Below are 13146 nucleotides of genomic sequence, written 5' to 3' on the forward strand. Positions count from 1 at the left end.
GTTCTGTGGGCTAAACTCAGGTCTTTAGACTGACAAGTTCCTTTACCCACTGAGCCATCTAGTTTGCTTGGCTTGATTCTTGATCTAATCTAGTTGTAGTTGCTGGTTTATATTACATGAAATTGCAGTTTTTATTTTTGTGATTTATTATTAGTCTAACATGGGAAAAAACCCAGCTATTATGGCATTATTCTGTCCTTGTCTCTAACAAAGTTGTCCTGGTGGAATTCAAGGTGTGCACTGCCACGCCCAGCTTTCTCCCTCTCTGTTCTCCTTCCCTTCTTCTCCCCTGCCTTTTCCTTCCTTCTATCCATTCTTTCTTCCTTCCTTACCTCCCTACCCCTCTCTTTCATTCCCATTTTTTTTAGTCTTTTTGAAAAATGTTCTCTTGTAACCTAGGTGGGCCTTGAAATCCTGGTACTCTTAAGTACTGAGATATTACAGATTTGAGCAAAGATACACATTTTTTAATGCAAGTAGTTTTAAACAGGTTTTGCTTATTGGGTCTCCTGTCAGAAGATATGACATTTTATCATGGAATTAAACCAATGATCAAATTCCAGGCTTGCCCCACAGTAACTGACCTCTTGGTCTTTTGCTTGACATTTTAAGCCTTGTCAACAGAAAGGGAGAAATTATAATACAAGTGCCTTATGCTGATATTGTGAGGATTGAAATGAGGTTATTGCTGAAGCCTTTAGCAGGGAGGACAAGGTTAAGAATGCGAATCACATTATCAGAACAATGGAAACCACTTCCTGAAGAGGCAGAAAGTAAATGATTAGAGGGCATTATGCACACAGTCATAGTGGTAATATTTGCTCTGTCATTGGTTCTCAAGCTTGAGTGAACCTGTCCATCACCTGGGCTGCCTGTTCATGATATGGACTCCTTGCACTGACTCCCAGATACTCCCACTCAGTGTCTAGAGGACTGGCAGGGAACTATGCAGAAACACTTGAGTGGACTGTGGACTATTGACATCCCGCATGCTGGAAGTCCTAGTCTTATAAATAAAGGCTTTAGCTTAGTTTCCTATCCGGTGCATAATAAAAGTGAGATGAGATATTTCTAAGGAAAATTCAAGTTGAAATGGGAACAAAGAGTAAAACTTCAGGATAAAATGTTTTGTTGAGAATGTCAAGGTTCCTCTGTGCAGTGACTTATGGTTTCTCCCTCTTTAAACTTAGGATGTCTATGAGGGGAAGGACCATCATCTTCTCCATTAACCATCCCCCATACTCCATCTTCAGATGTTTTGATAGCCTCACCTTAGTGGCCTCAGGAAAACTCATGTTTCACGGCCCTGCACAGGAGGCTTTGGAATACTTCACATCTGCAGGTATGGCTGGCTTTTGCTGTGAGAGCTCCTTCATTCATGGGATCTGGGAGGAGAACAGGGGATGTCAGGAATGAGGCTTGACTCTCGTGTAGACATGCTGTGTGAGGGTTTCTCCATTGTAAAGAACTTTGGTTGATGTGGTGACAGGATTCTGTTAGTTGTGAGGCACCGGCTTGCTGTTTAGGTCTCTCTTCTTTCTCCTGTCCTGTATCAAGCCTGTATCACAGTATTTTCACTGAGCTGGTCAGGTGACCCCCCTAATAAACACACCAGCTTCAGGTGCAGTTTTCACTCATTGGAACAGCTTTAGAAAGGCCCAGTGTCCTCATGTTCTTGCTGAACTAGCAGATGGTGCTTTTTAATTTTCCAGATGTGTGAGCTGACTGAGGAGCTGTGGAGAGGTTATTTTGTATACTAGTAACTGGGTTTCAGGTTTAGGGAATTTTGGAGACTATAGATGCCCAAGTCTGGCTTTTGTGACTCATGTTGTTAGTCTGCCTGATTTGTTCATGTCAGATGGATGATGAAATTTCTTTTAATGGTTCATGCCATCAGTTTTAGCAAAATATGAACATAGATATGGATGATTCTCTTGACTCTAAATAAAGAGTTAAATATTTGCTGTCCACCACTAATATTTGTCATTTTAAAATATGTAAACATTCGTGAGTGTATGGAGTCCAATAAAAATTTAGACCGTATTCAAATGAATATTTCACTGGGAGATTCATATCTATGTGTGTTCTATGTCTATGACCACGTCTATGTCAATATCTATGCCTATGCCTATGCTTACGCCTATGCCTAGGTATATCTCTATGCCTATGCCCAGACAAGGTATAATCTAATCTATGCCTAGTCTAGCCTAGGTTCATGTCTAGTCTATGTCTATGACCATATCAATATCGAGCCTCTTTCTATGACTAGTCTAATCTATGTCTGTGTCTAGTCTATGTTTACATTGTCTTATGTCTATATCATATATGTGTATATGTGTGTATATATATACATATACATATATATTTATGTATATATGTATATGTATATGTATGTATCGCCAACATAAACATATACATGTATACAAGTGCTGAAATAGTATGAGTGTATACATAATAGGAAGAATAAATTAGTGGGGGGAGGGAAAAGAGGAGGAATAAATTCTTAGATTCGGTCTTCCCTTCCCTTTCCCATGCTCTGAAGGAGGGTCCTCAGGTTCATGTCATGGCCAACCTTCTTTGTAGGCTACAACTATGATTCCCACAACAACCCTGCAGACTTCTTCCTGAACATCATTAATGGAGGTTCCTCTACTATATTAGACACAGAGGAAGACAACCATGAAGGTATGTGAGACTTCTAGAGTCACAGAGTTTTTTTTTTTTTTCATAATGGATTTCATTAAAACACATCAGGGTGGTTAATTAGAATAGAGCTTTTTACGTTAATTAACTATCCTGAATTAGCTAATAGCTGATGCTGTCAGTGTTAGGTGTTTTTTACTTAATTTACAAAAGAGCATTTATATGATACCGTCACAAGGTAAATTTCTGTTAAAAAGTAAATGACCTATTGTTTGCCATATTACTCTTGTTGTTTTAGACGGGGTTTGCTCATGTAGTCAGGCTGGCCTCAAACGTGTTCTCTTTCTAGCTCATCTCTCAGGTGTAGGCATTACAGGCCTATGCCATCATGCCTGGCTTTGTTGGTCACATCTTAAAAACAAGATACTTTGGAGGTTAAACCATTGTATATACATTTGCATATACATTCACTTGCAGCAGACAGGGGAGACCAGACATTTATGTTAAGAATTATAGATCCATCTGGGAAGCAGGACTTTATTAAGAATCAGGGATGGGAAAAGGCCATTCAGTTAGCTGTGTCCATGGGGTAACAACAGTAGTCAGATCAGTTAGGGACACTTTTCCAATCTGTAAGGGAATCACACAGGAGTAATTCCATTATGCTCAAATGCAGTGGGCTGAAGAAGTGTCTGGGCTGGTGGAATGCTTGCCTAGCACACACAAAGCCTTGAGTTTGGTTCCTAGCACAGCATAACCAGGTGTGAAGGTGCATGCCTGTAATCACAGCACTTGAGACAGAAACAGGAGGACCTGGGGAAGTGTAAGGTCACCCTCGGCTTCATAGCAACTTTGAGGCCAGTCTACAGTATATGAGAATGTCTCGGAGAAAAACTGATAAATAATTTATGAGCTATTCATGAAAATGTGTCAAACAGTCAGTTAAGTTATTGTCTGTTTTTGTCTTTATCCCCTTTTATCCCAAAGCTGACAAATATAAAGAATTTTCTGAGAGACGGCACCAAGTCACAGAAAACTTAGCCAATATGTATGCCCAGTCCTCCTTATACAGAGAAATGAGAACAGAACTGGATCCACTCTTGGGGGAACAGAATGCTGGGAAGAGCTCAGCCTTAGATGAGATCACATGTGTCACCCCTTTCTGGCATCAGCTCTGGTGGATTATCTGTCGTTCATTCAAAACTTTCCAGGGTTTTTCATGGATCACTGCGATTAAGGTAATCTGATGAGTTCTTAATTGTATTGTGTTAAACTCAGGTGGGAGCAATTTGATTCTGAGTGAGTCTACTTCAGGGTAGCACTCATCTTCTGCTCCCTTCCATGTACTGTCCTCTCCTCTCTAGTGGCGTATAGAAATATTCAATAAAGCAAGCACAACACAATTTACTTTTTACTTCAGAAAATGTTTTCAGTTTTTGATTATTAATTAGAGGAACTATAGTGAGTAACCCCAGTAGGAAATTTAATTCAGGGAGTATAAATGATAATTATCACACCCGGGAGCTCCTCAAATCTGTCTACTTTAATTCACCTGTGCATCCTACAAGTTCAAGTCCTGGCTGAGTAAAGAGGAAAAGGCTTCTTTCCTGATGCCCCTTTTCCTGCGGGTGGATGGATGGTAACTGAATAAGTAGATGAAATTGTAGCATGTCAGTTGGGAAAATGGTCTTGGAGAAAGTTAAAGTAGAGAAGGGTGGAGATGACTCCAGATGACTGGAGAGGGGAAGGAGGGTTGATCTGTAGTTGAAATCGTGAGGTGAGGATGCAGGGCTATTGGACAGCTGTGAGGGAGCCTGTGCCTCTGTTGCCTGAGAGATGAGTCTGCCACGGGATGCTCTTCCCTTATTGGAGTCTAATGTGTGCAAGCAGTAGCAATCAAAGAGTGCAGTTCACACACAAAAAGAAACTGGACTGAAATTCGCTCTCCCCTGTCAGCTAAGTGGGCACCGGGAGGAGGTGACGGTCTCCCTTTCTTTAAACGGGCTCTGTAACAAGGATCATCATGTCTGTTATTGTAACTGAACATCACATAGAAATGCACTTCTTCCAGCTCATGGGCCATGACTTACTCATTTAGTTTTATTCATTATGTAGATGATTCTACTGTGTTAGTGATTGATCCTGCGGCCTTAGCCACTAGAGGGCAATCAGTTACCCTATACTGGACCTCCATCCCTGTACCAGTCCAACCAAAGCCTGTAGTCAGTTCTGCTGTTAGTGAGTTGTTATTTTATTCTCAGGCATTTAGTTTTCATCGAATACTGAGCTGTCGTGTGTTGCTGTAATGGAACACTGTTCTAAATATGAGTACCACCAATTCCATATTTAAATATTGCAGTCTTCCCTGGTATATGTTAATATTCTTTCCATTTGAGTTATACTGTCTGTTGCTCCAAATACTTTGGCCTTTAATCTTGGAAATCTAAGTCATAAAAGGAGAATTTTTATGTCTAAATTCTTCGACTTCAAATATTTAATATGATTAGGAAATAGGTGAGTTTCACTCATCAAAAAGGGTTACCTATTGTTCAACAGTGAGCAGTATCATGCAGAAAAAGTTTGTGTGTTAGCAATGGTAGGAATTGTGGAATAATTTTTAAAAGTTTTATTTATTTATTGTATATTGGTGTTTTGCCTGCATGTGTAACTTCCCATCATGTGCATGTTCATGGAGGCCAGAAGAAGCCATCAGATCCTCTGGATGTGGAATTACAGATTGTTAGGCGTTATTGGGGTGGTAGGAAATGAATCCCAGGGCCTCTCAAGAACAAGTGTTCTTAACTGCTGAAACATATCTTCAAACTCAGGGATTTTGGTTTCTACATTATGAATTTAAATTGTAGGATGCTTTCCTTTAGATAATAATATTCTAAACATTATCAGAGGAATACTAGAATCTTTCAAATAAGTTACCGCATCATGTGGCCTTACACCTTTGTTAAGTGAAGCACACATTAAAGCCATTTTAACCCCAGACCAAAGCAGTGTGACTGTCTGCACAGATGGAGGTAGATGAGGGGATGGAGGAGTTGACAGCTTAGAGGAGACTTGAGCACAGGATGCCCAGGCGGAGTTTGATGGAGCAGCAGTAACAGAGACGATGGGCAATGGGAGCATTGAGCAGCCCAGAGGACGCTGTGTGAATACTTGGTGACAACAATACAGCAACAGTGTCCCTTCGCACACAGACACACATTTCCCAGAGGCAACACAGTGGACCCCTTCTTAGCACAAAATCCCATTGCTTTGTTTTAAGTCAGTTTTAATTGTGTTGTTTGGTTTGCATTGAGGGGCCAGCATCTCCTGTCTATTGTGCAGGACTCTGCCTCTGAGCTGCCCCCAGGCCTGGGGTGTACTTGTTTCTAACTGTAAGAGTAAAGAGAACATGGATTCTTTTCAGCCACTCTAAGTAGAAGCCCGCCCACATTCACTGGCAGCAGAGTTGAGATCCTAGGTTAGGTGAACATGTTTTGTCTTTTAGGTTGGTGTGTCCCCTAACCTCCCAGGTGTTCTGTTACCCCTGTGTCATCTGAGTTTCACTGCTTGGCCTGAGCCCTTCACTGGCCTTCCTGGTGGATCAGTGGGAGCAGTCTGAGCTTTTCCAGGGCCTGTCCTGTCAGAGCCTCAGATTGCAGAGACCTTAATTTCAGTTTACCATCCGAGCAGTCTATTGACATGTGTGTTTTATGTTTTCCCTGGGACTCTTGACAAAATACAGTGTTTATCTCCATGGGGAGATCTGATTAGAAAATCATGTATCTTAAAATAATAGACAATGTATAAAATAATTTCTACTCCTAATGTGACTTTTTCCTTTTTTTTTTTTTTTTTTTTTTTTTTTTTGTAATATTTTGAAAGGCAATTATTGGAGTCTTAGTGGCCATGTCTGTAGGTTCCACTTACCATTTCCTACAAGGTGATTGTACTGAAGTCCAGAGGAGGTAAGCAAATGAGAAAATGCTGTTACTTTGTTCAAACTTAGGTAAATCCATTAAGAATTGGAATTGTTGAAAAGAACAGTGTAAACATTTTACCATGTGAAAGAGTGTGTTGATACATTGAAAGCTGAGTGAAAGAACTCACTTTTTCACATATGTTTGTGTAGATAGTATGAATCTATACACACCACACATTTCACGTTTTACCAGCACGAGTGTATGGAGCAGCTTCATGTTATGCGACTATCACCATACTTAAAAGTAGGGCATTTCTTCATCATCTGGAATGGAACCCCATACATCTGAAAGAAGAATCCCCATACCACCCACTCCTGATTCCAGGCATCAACCGTTCTACTTCCTGTCATTGGCTATGACTAATGTATGAGCCCTGAGTTAGACTCACACAAGTATCTGTGTTTTGGTTTTGTTCTTGTTTGATTTGTCTGGCTTGTTTCCATGGGTATAATGTCCTCAGGGTCCATCAAAGTGTGGCATGTGTGGGGATTTCTTGGGCTCTGTATTGTGAGTATTTGCTGCATTTCTTCCCATTCTCTGTGGCTAGACATGTGGTTTGCTCTCATCGGTGGCTGCTGTGAACCATGCTGTTGGGTGTGCAAGCACATCTGTTTGAGCCCTGGACTTTACTCTTTAAGGTAGAAAGCTAGAGTTGACAAATGACAAGCCACTGTGTTAACTGTTTGAGGAACTGCTGTGCTGTCTCCAACTCCACTGTGCTAGTCGTATCCTTACCAGCAGAACACAGAGATCCAGTGTGTCCACATCCTCACCCAACTTACGTTCTCCCTTGTTTGCAATAAGATGTCTAAGGAAAGTAATTTGTGAGCCACTGAATGTTTTATGAAGTGTTTGCAGGACCCATTTTCCCATGTTAAATAGAAATGTTTTATTTGCACTCCAAAATCATGTGTTTCTTTAGTGTGTGGGCATGTGTGTCCTACAGTGTGTATGAGGAGGTTGAGGAAAATTTGCAAGAGCTTTTCCTCCACCACATGGGTTTCAGGGATTGTACTCAAAGTCATCAAGCTTGGTGGCCATCATCCTACCTGCTGAACCAGCTCTTAATTTTCCATGGCCTTTAATTTTCTCTGCTATTGATTTATAGTAATTTTGTCTGAGTTGTGAATCCCCCACCACACCCACCACAATCCACAGACATATCTTACCTTTTGTGTGTTGCCTTTCTATTCTGTTCATAATGCCATGATGTAGAAACGTTTTTAGTGTATGCATTTATTCTACTTTTGTTGCTCAGGCATCAATTTTCTTGAATTTATTTGGATTGTTTGGATGTAGAGGAGCAATATGATGGGACTCAGTTTCTCCTGACTTGTCTCATAGCTGTCACATTTGTGATCCTTATCTAGTTTGAGCTATGATGTAACTTTAAAGATATGCTTTCATGTTAAATCTTTTTAATGACTATAGTGTGTTCTAAACATATTTTCTCATCAGGATCACTTTTTCAGTATTTTCACTGTAATTTATGTGTGCCTCACCACTGTTTGCTCAACTAAGCTCCCTTTTTTACACCTACATCCTCAGGGTACCTCCCAATGGGCATAAGTTTGATCATGGATGTACTGTTCATGTGGAATCTGTGTTTTGGGGGGTTGCTTGTACACACACACACACACACACACACACACACACACACACATACACACATGCACCCACTTGTGCCAATTTGTAGTGTACAGGTTTGTGATGGATTCACTCATGTTTTTGTGGGTGTGTACACATGTGCATGTTAGTGAGCATATCTGTGTCTGCATGTGGAGGTCAGAGATTGATGGCAGGTTTTCCTTGACCACCTCCACTTTCTTTTTCAAGGCAGGTCCCTTACTGAATATGGAGCTCACTGACTTGGCTCGGCTGACTGGCCAATAAGCTGCAAACACTCGCCTCTGTACCCTCCATCACTGGAATTACAGATGTTAGGTACTGTGCCTGGATACCTTTACATATGTTCCAGGCATCTGCACTCAGGTTTTCAGGGCTCCATGGCAGACACTTTGCTTAATGGGCCAGCTCCAAAGACCCACAGATCATTTTTTATTTGTGGAAAACACTGAGTAATTTTGAAGAAAAGAGAAAATATAATAATCAGGTCTCCTATGTATTTGTTTCAGTGTGGAGCATATTTATTCTGCAGCGAGATGAGTATTACAGCTGTTTTAGGCTATAACATATTGGTGTTATACTTTAAATGTATAGATATGGGTTGTTAATCTACAATAGTAATAGGTAGAACATCAAATCAGAGAGTAAATGTGGTGTATGTTTAAGTTTAGCCAGAGCCACAAGATTCTGTTTCTAAGTCCTTGGTTTTCTTGATGAAAACATATGAAAGTAAGCACAGATGGAATTGAGGACAAGGTATTGGAGACTGGGAGAAGGAGAATTCCCTGAGCACCAGGGAATGGGTGTGTGTGTGGGGGGAATGGAAGAGTGGAAAGAGAGAAAGTTGTGCATTTAGTAAAGTTAAAGAGATGATCCTTGAAAACAAGAGTCTCATTAGGAGAGGAGGAGACACCCAGGCCATCTGCTCTGTGCTTGGTCATGGAGTGCCCAGGACTCTGTTGTATGTTGGAACCTTTTGATCAAGACCACAGTTGGGACCCAATAGATGCAGAAAGTGTCATGAATCCCAGGCTTGTCATCAAGCCTCTGTGTCCCAAGTCCCAGATTTGGAGGTCCTCCTTCCCACTCATTCTCAGGCTGTCTTTTCCTTTCCCATCCTTTTGTCTGATGGATTATAAAATGGAATGTTTCTGTGATGTAGGAAGAAACTACTCCACAATAAGGTCCCCCCTCACCTGATCTGATGTCTAACCGCCACAGTGTACTCAGATTGTCAGTTGAAAAGGTGTTAAGTTGTAGGCTTTTAGGCCCATCGTGCCCTCTGTCTTAGAGAAACCTTACTTGTGTCCAGGGTACTTTGTTCCTCCTCCCCTGATTACCCTTCCCTATCACATGGACACAAATTATTTCTTCATAAATGGCATAACTGAATTAATTTCTGAGCTCTTTGGAAACCATGTAGGACATTAGTAGGTCTACTTAAGGAATACTCAAGGCTTTAAAGATGTTTCTACAGTCCGTGTCTGTAGTAAGCTGTTGAGTGGGGATTCCCCTACTGTTTGTTTCATGTTCTCATCCTTACCCCTCGGTAAAATCAAGTGATAGATTGAATATGATAACTCCTTGGAGTTTTACTCATCTTTACCTTTCTCTCTTTATGTATTAGGGAAAATGCTTACCAACTTTGTTAGTTAAATTGAAGTGAAGGGTTGGGCTGCCAGGACTAAATACCACAGGTCAGTGGATCTAAAAGGAAATGTGCATCCACACTGCAGTGTGAGTCTCTCCCAGGGCTTCCTTTCTGACCACCTCCTCTCAGCCTTCTCCTGGCAGTCACTACATTTCTGTTTCTTCCCATGATGAGGACACAGATGACATCATGGGCTCCACTCTCATGAATTCTTCTAAAACCAATTAACTTCTAAACTACATACCCTAGGATCATTAGAGTAAGGGTTGTTATCAAACTGTTAGATATTAAAGGACAAACTTGAATTAATAGATACCACTGTGGAGACACAGAGGAAATAATCATGGGACTCATACTATCCGACCTTTTAACCAGACAGTTCCTCATTTTCCTTCTTCATTTTTTAAATACTTATTGTGTTTTTGTGTGCGTGAGTGTTTGTCTGCATGGATGTGTATGTACCATGTGTGCCCTGAGACCTGTGGCGACCAGAAGAGGGCATCATAACCACTGGAACAGTAGTGACAGATGGTTGTGACCCAACATATGGGTGATGACAACCAACCCTGGGTCCTTTGCAAGAGCAACAAGCTCTCTTTACTACTATGCCATCTCTCCAGCTCTGGTGTGTGTGTGTGTGTGTGTGTGTGTGTGTGTGTGTGTGTTTTAATATATCTATGTGATGTTATTTAAACTACAGAAAAACTTCAATTGTTATAAAACTATTTCTAAATTGAATTTACTGTTGCTTTCTCCTCCATTCTCTGCCTACAGATCTGTCCTGCTATACATGATCACAAGCTATGAATGTTTGACAAGCTTGTCTGCCAAGGAGCTCTTCATGATCGACAGGGGTCAATTTCTGTGAGTAGCTCCTGCCCCAAGAGCAGGCATCAGAAATTACATTCATATCTGAGCCTAGGATGTTATGACAAACCAGTATCCCCCATGCACTTTCTTGCTTATTTGTTTAGTTGAAAAGTACACACATTATGAAGTTTTGTGTTTATCATATGATATCATGACTTTTGAAGTATGTAAAGAGATTGCTAATGATAATGCCACCTGGTTGGAAAATCAAGAGCAGATGTGTCAGCTGCTTAGAGAATGTTTCAAATTTGGGGTTTAGTTACCAGATCTCAGTGCTGTAGACAACACAGCAGGAGGGGACTGGAAATCAAGGGAAATTCGTGACCCCACAGAGAAGATGTCAGGGATTTCATGAGGTTTTAGCCTAGTGGGTTCAGCAGCACATTGGAGCTGTCTCCAATATACAGCTCTCGGTACAGCTGTATATTAGTGAGAGTGGGCACAGCCTGGGGACGGAGCAGTGGAAAGAGCCAGATGGCAGCTGTGTAGAAAGAGCTGTTTATCTCCTGTGTTTCTCAATCATGGGAGAACCTTTCCCCAGTGACCTATACTTTAGGATTCACTGCCCAGAAAGTTGGCCAAGATCCCCAAGTACATGTCAAGAAGAGACATAAGAGGGGAGCTGAGTGCCTCACTCAGTTGGTAGAGTGGTTGCTTTGTGTGCACAAAGCCCTGTGTTAGACTCACAGTACCACATAAACCTGAGCATGGCAGGTAGTCCTGCAGAAGTAGAGTTATGTAGGAAGATGGTCATTCTTGGATACATATGGAGTTTGAGGCCAGCCTACAGTAGTGGTCTAGTCTCAAAAAACACAGTTACAATGAGCTCACTGGGAGGGGAAAGAGCTTGGGATTAGGAAAGGCCAGGAAGGGAAAGGATTAGGTTTGGTATCTGGTAAAGATTCTGGTAATGATTTGTGGTTGTAAAAGAGACTACTGAAGGAATACATCTGTCCTAAAGTGAGAGTAGCTGAAGAGAAGGATGCAGTGTCCTGAAGCTGCACTGTGGCCTCAGAGTGACAGTGTCACCTTCTTCATAAGAACTGGAAGGAGAGAAGTCTCCATGACCACTGTATGAGTGAGGTATGAATAAGTTGCTCCTCAGGGAGCCAGCTTCAGAGGGGCAGAGACTCTGAGGAGAGTGGGCTCATCGGACTGTTTCCATGGAGGGGCTCTTGTGTGGCCAGAGGGGAAAAAGGAGGGGAGAGTTCTCTGATGGAGAAATCATAGTGAGGATATTATAAGGATGCTGGCCTAGAGATGCTGGTCCCTAAGATGGGGACCTCAATGGGAGTCAGCCTGGAGCACAGGAGACACTGTCCTGGTAGGCTCCCTGTGGTAACAGAAGTCATTGTAGCCAGCATCTCACCTGTGCCTTCTGGAATATCCTAAGGATGTGTATAACATGATCTTTGTCTCTGTAGACATGAGCATACCAGTGGATACTACAGAGTGTCATCATATTTCTTTGGGAAATTGCTGATTGAGCTGGTACCCAGGAGGTTATGGCAAAGTATTGCATTTACTGTTATAGTATTCATCACAGCAGGTAAGAAAGAAAACAAGAGAAAGGATCTTTACTCTTGGCAGAACACGTTTTGGTTTGTACAACTGTGGCAAGCCTAAAGTAGAGAGACATAAGTAGAAAAGCATGTCTCCACTGTGCACTGCCTAACACTGGTGTTCAGTGTGAGGAAAGTCTCCAAGACTTGTTCATAGAATACTACAAATCTGTTTATGAAATAGCAATTTAATTAAGAGATTCTGCGTAGTGTAATGACTGAATAAATAACATACATTTGAGGTGGTGGCAATGAGCAAAATAAATTATTACATACATATCTACATATTGTAATATTTTTCTATTACATGTGCATTTGCTTGTGTGTGTGTCTGTGTGTGTGTACAAACTAAGAAGATGTAGTGCCTGGGAGGCCAGAAGAGGACATCAGATCCCTTTGAGATGGAGTCACAGGAGAATGTGAGACACCATGTGGGTGCAGGAATGGAATCTAGGGCCTCTGCAATTAGCAGTTATTGCTCACTCTTAACCAGTAACCCATCTCTCCAGCCCAGCTGCTTATCTCTCTCTCTCACTCTCTATCTCTCTCTCTCGTGCCTATATATGTAAATAAAGTATTGAAAAGTAGAAAATATCTCATACATATGTACATTTGTGTAAAATACTTAAATGTGTAAATTGTCTTCTTTTACCATCTTACAAAGAGAGAGGACAGTTAATTTGGGTTTTTAAAAATGATATAATGTAAATATCATTTAAAATATGTGCACATAATAATCTATGAATATGGTTAAGCTTCATCCTAGGCTGTTTAGAATTTCCATGATTTTCACACATGCACAACTCACACAGACATA

The 13146-nt window shown here is 41.2% G+C and overlaps 1 protein-coding gene across 1 annotated transcript in view; it reads left to right on the forward strand.

Annotated features, from left to right (window-relative positions):
* The window catches only part of LOC127232175 (ATP-binding cassette sub-family G member 3), a 42512-nt gene that overhangs the window by 12716 nt on the left and 16650 nt on the right, over positions 1-13146 (forward strand). Inside the window, exons 6-11 of the mRNA XM_051198158.1 lie at positions 1191-1342; positions 2584-2685; positions 3631-3881; positions 6523-6605; positions 10672-10761; positions 12192-12316. Coding sequence (XP_051054115.1) covers positions 1191-1342; positions 2584-2685; positions 3631-3881; positions 6523-6605; positions 10672-10761; positions 12192-12316 — 803 coding nt within the window. The remainder of the gene's footprint in view (positions 1-1190; positions 1343-2583; positions 2686-3630; positions 3882-6522; positions 6606-10671; positions 10762-12191; positions 12317-13146) is intronic.

The sequence above is a fragment of the Phodopus roborovskii genome, unplaced genomic scaffold, assembly GCF_943737965.1.
Source record: "Phodopus roborovskii unplaced genomic scaffold, PHOROB, whole genome shotgun sequence".
Classification (NCBI taxonomy): Eukaryota; Metazoa; Chordata; class Mammalia; order Rodentia; family Cricetidae; genus Phodopus; species Phodopus roborovskii.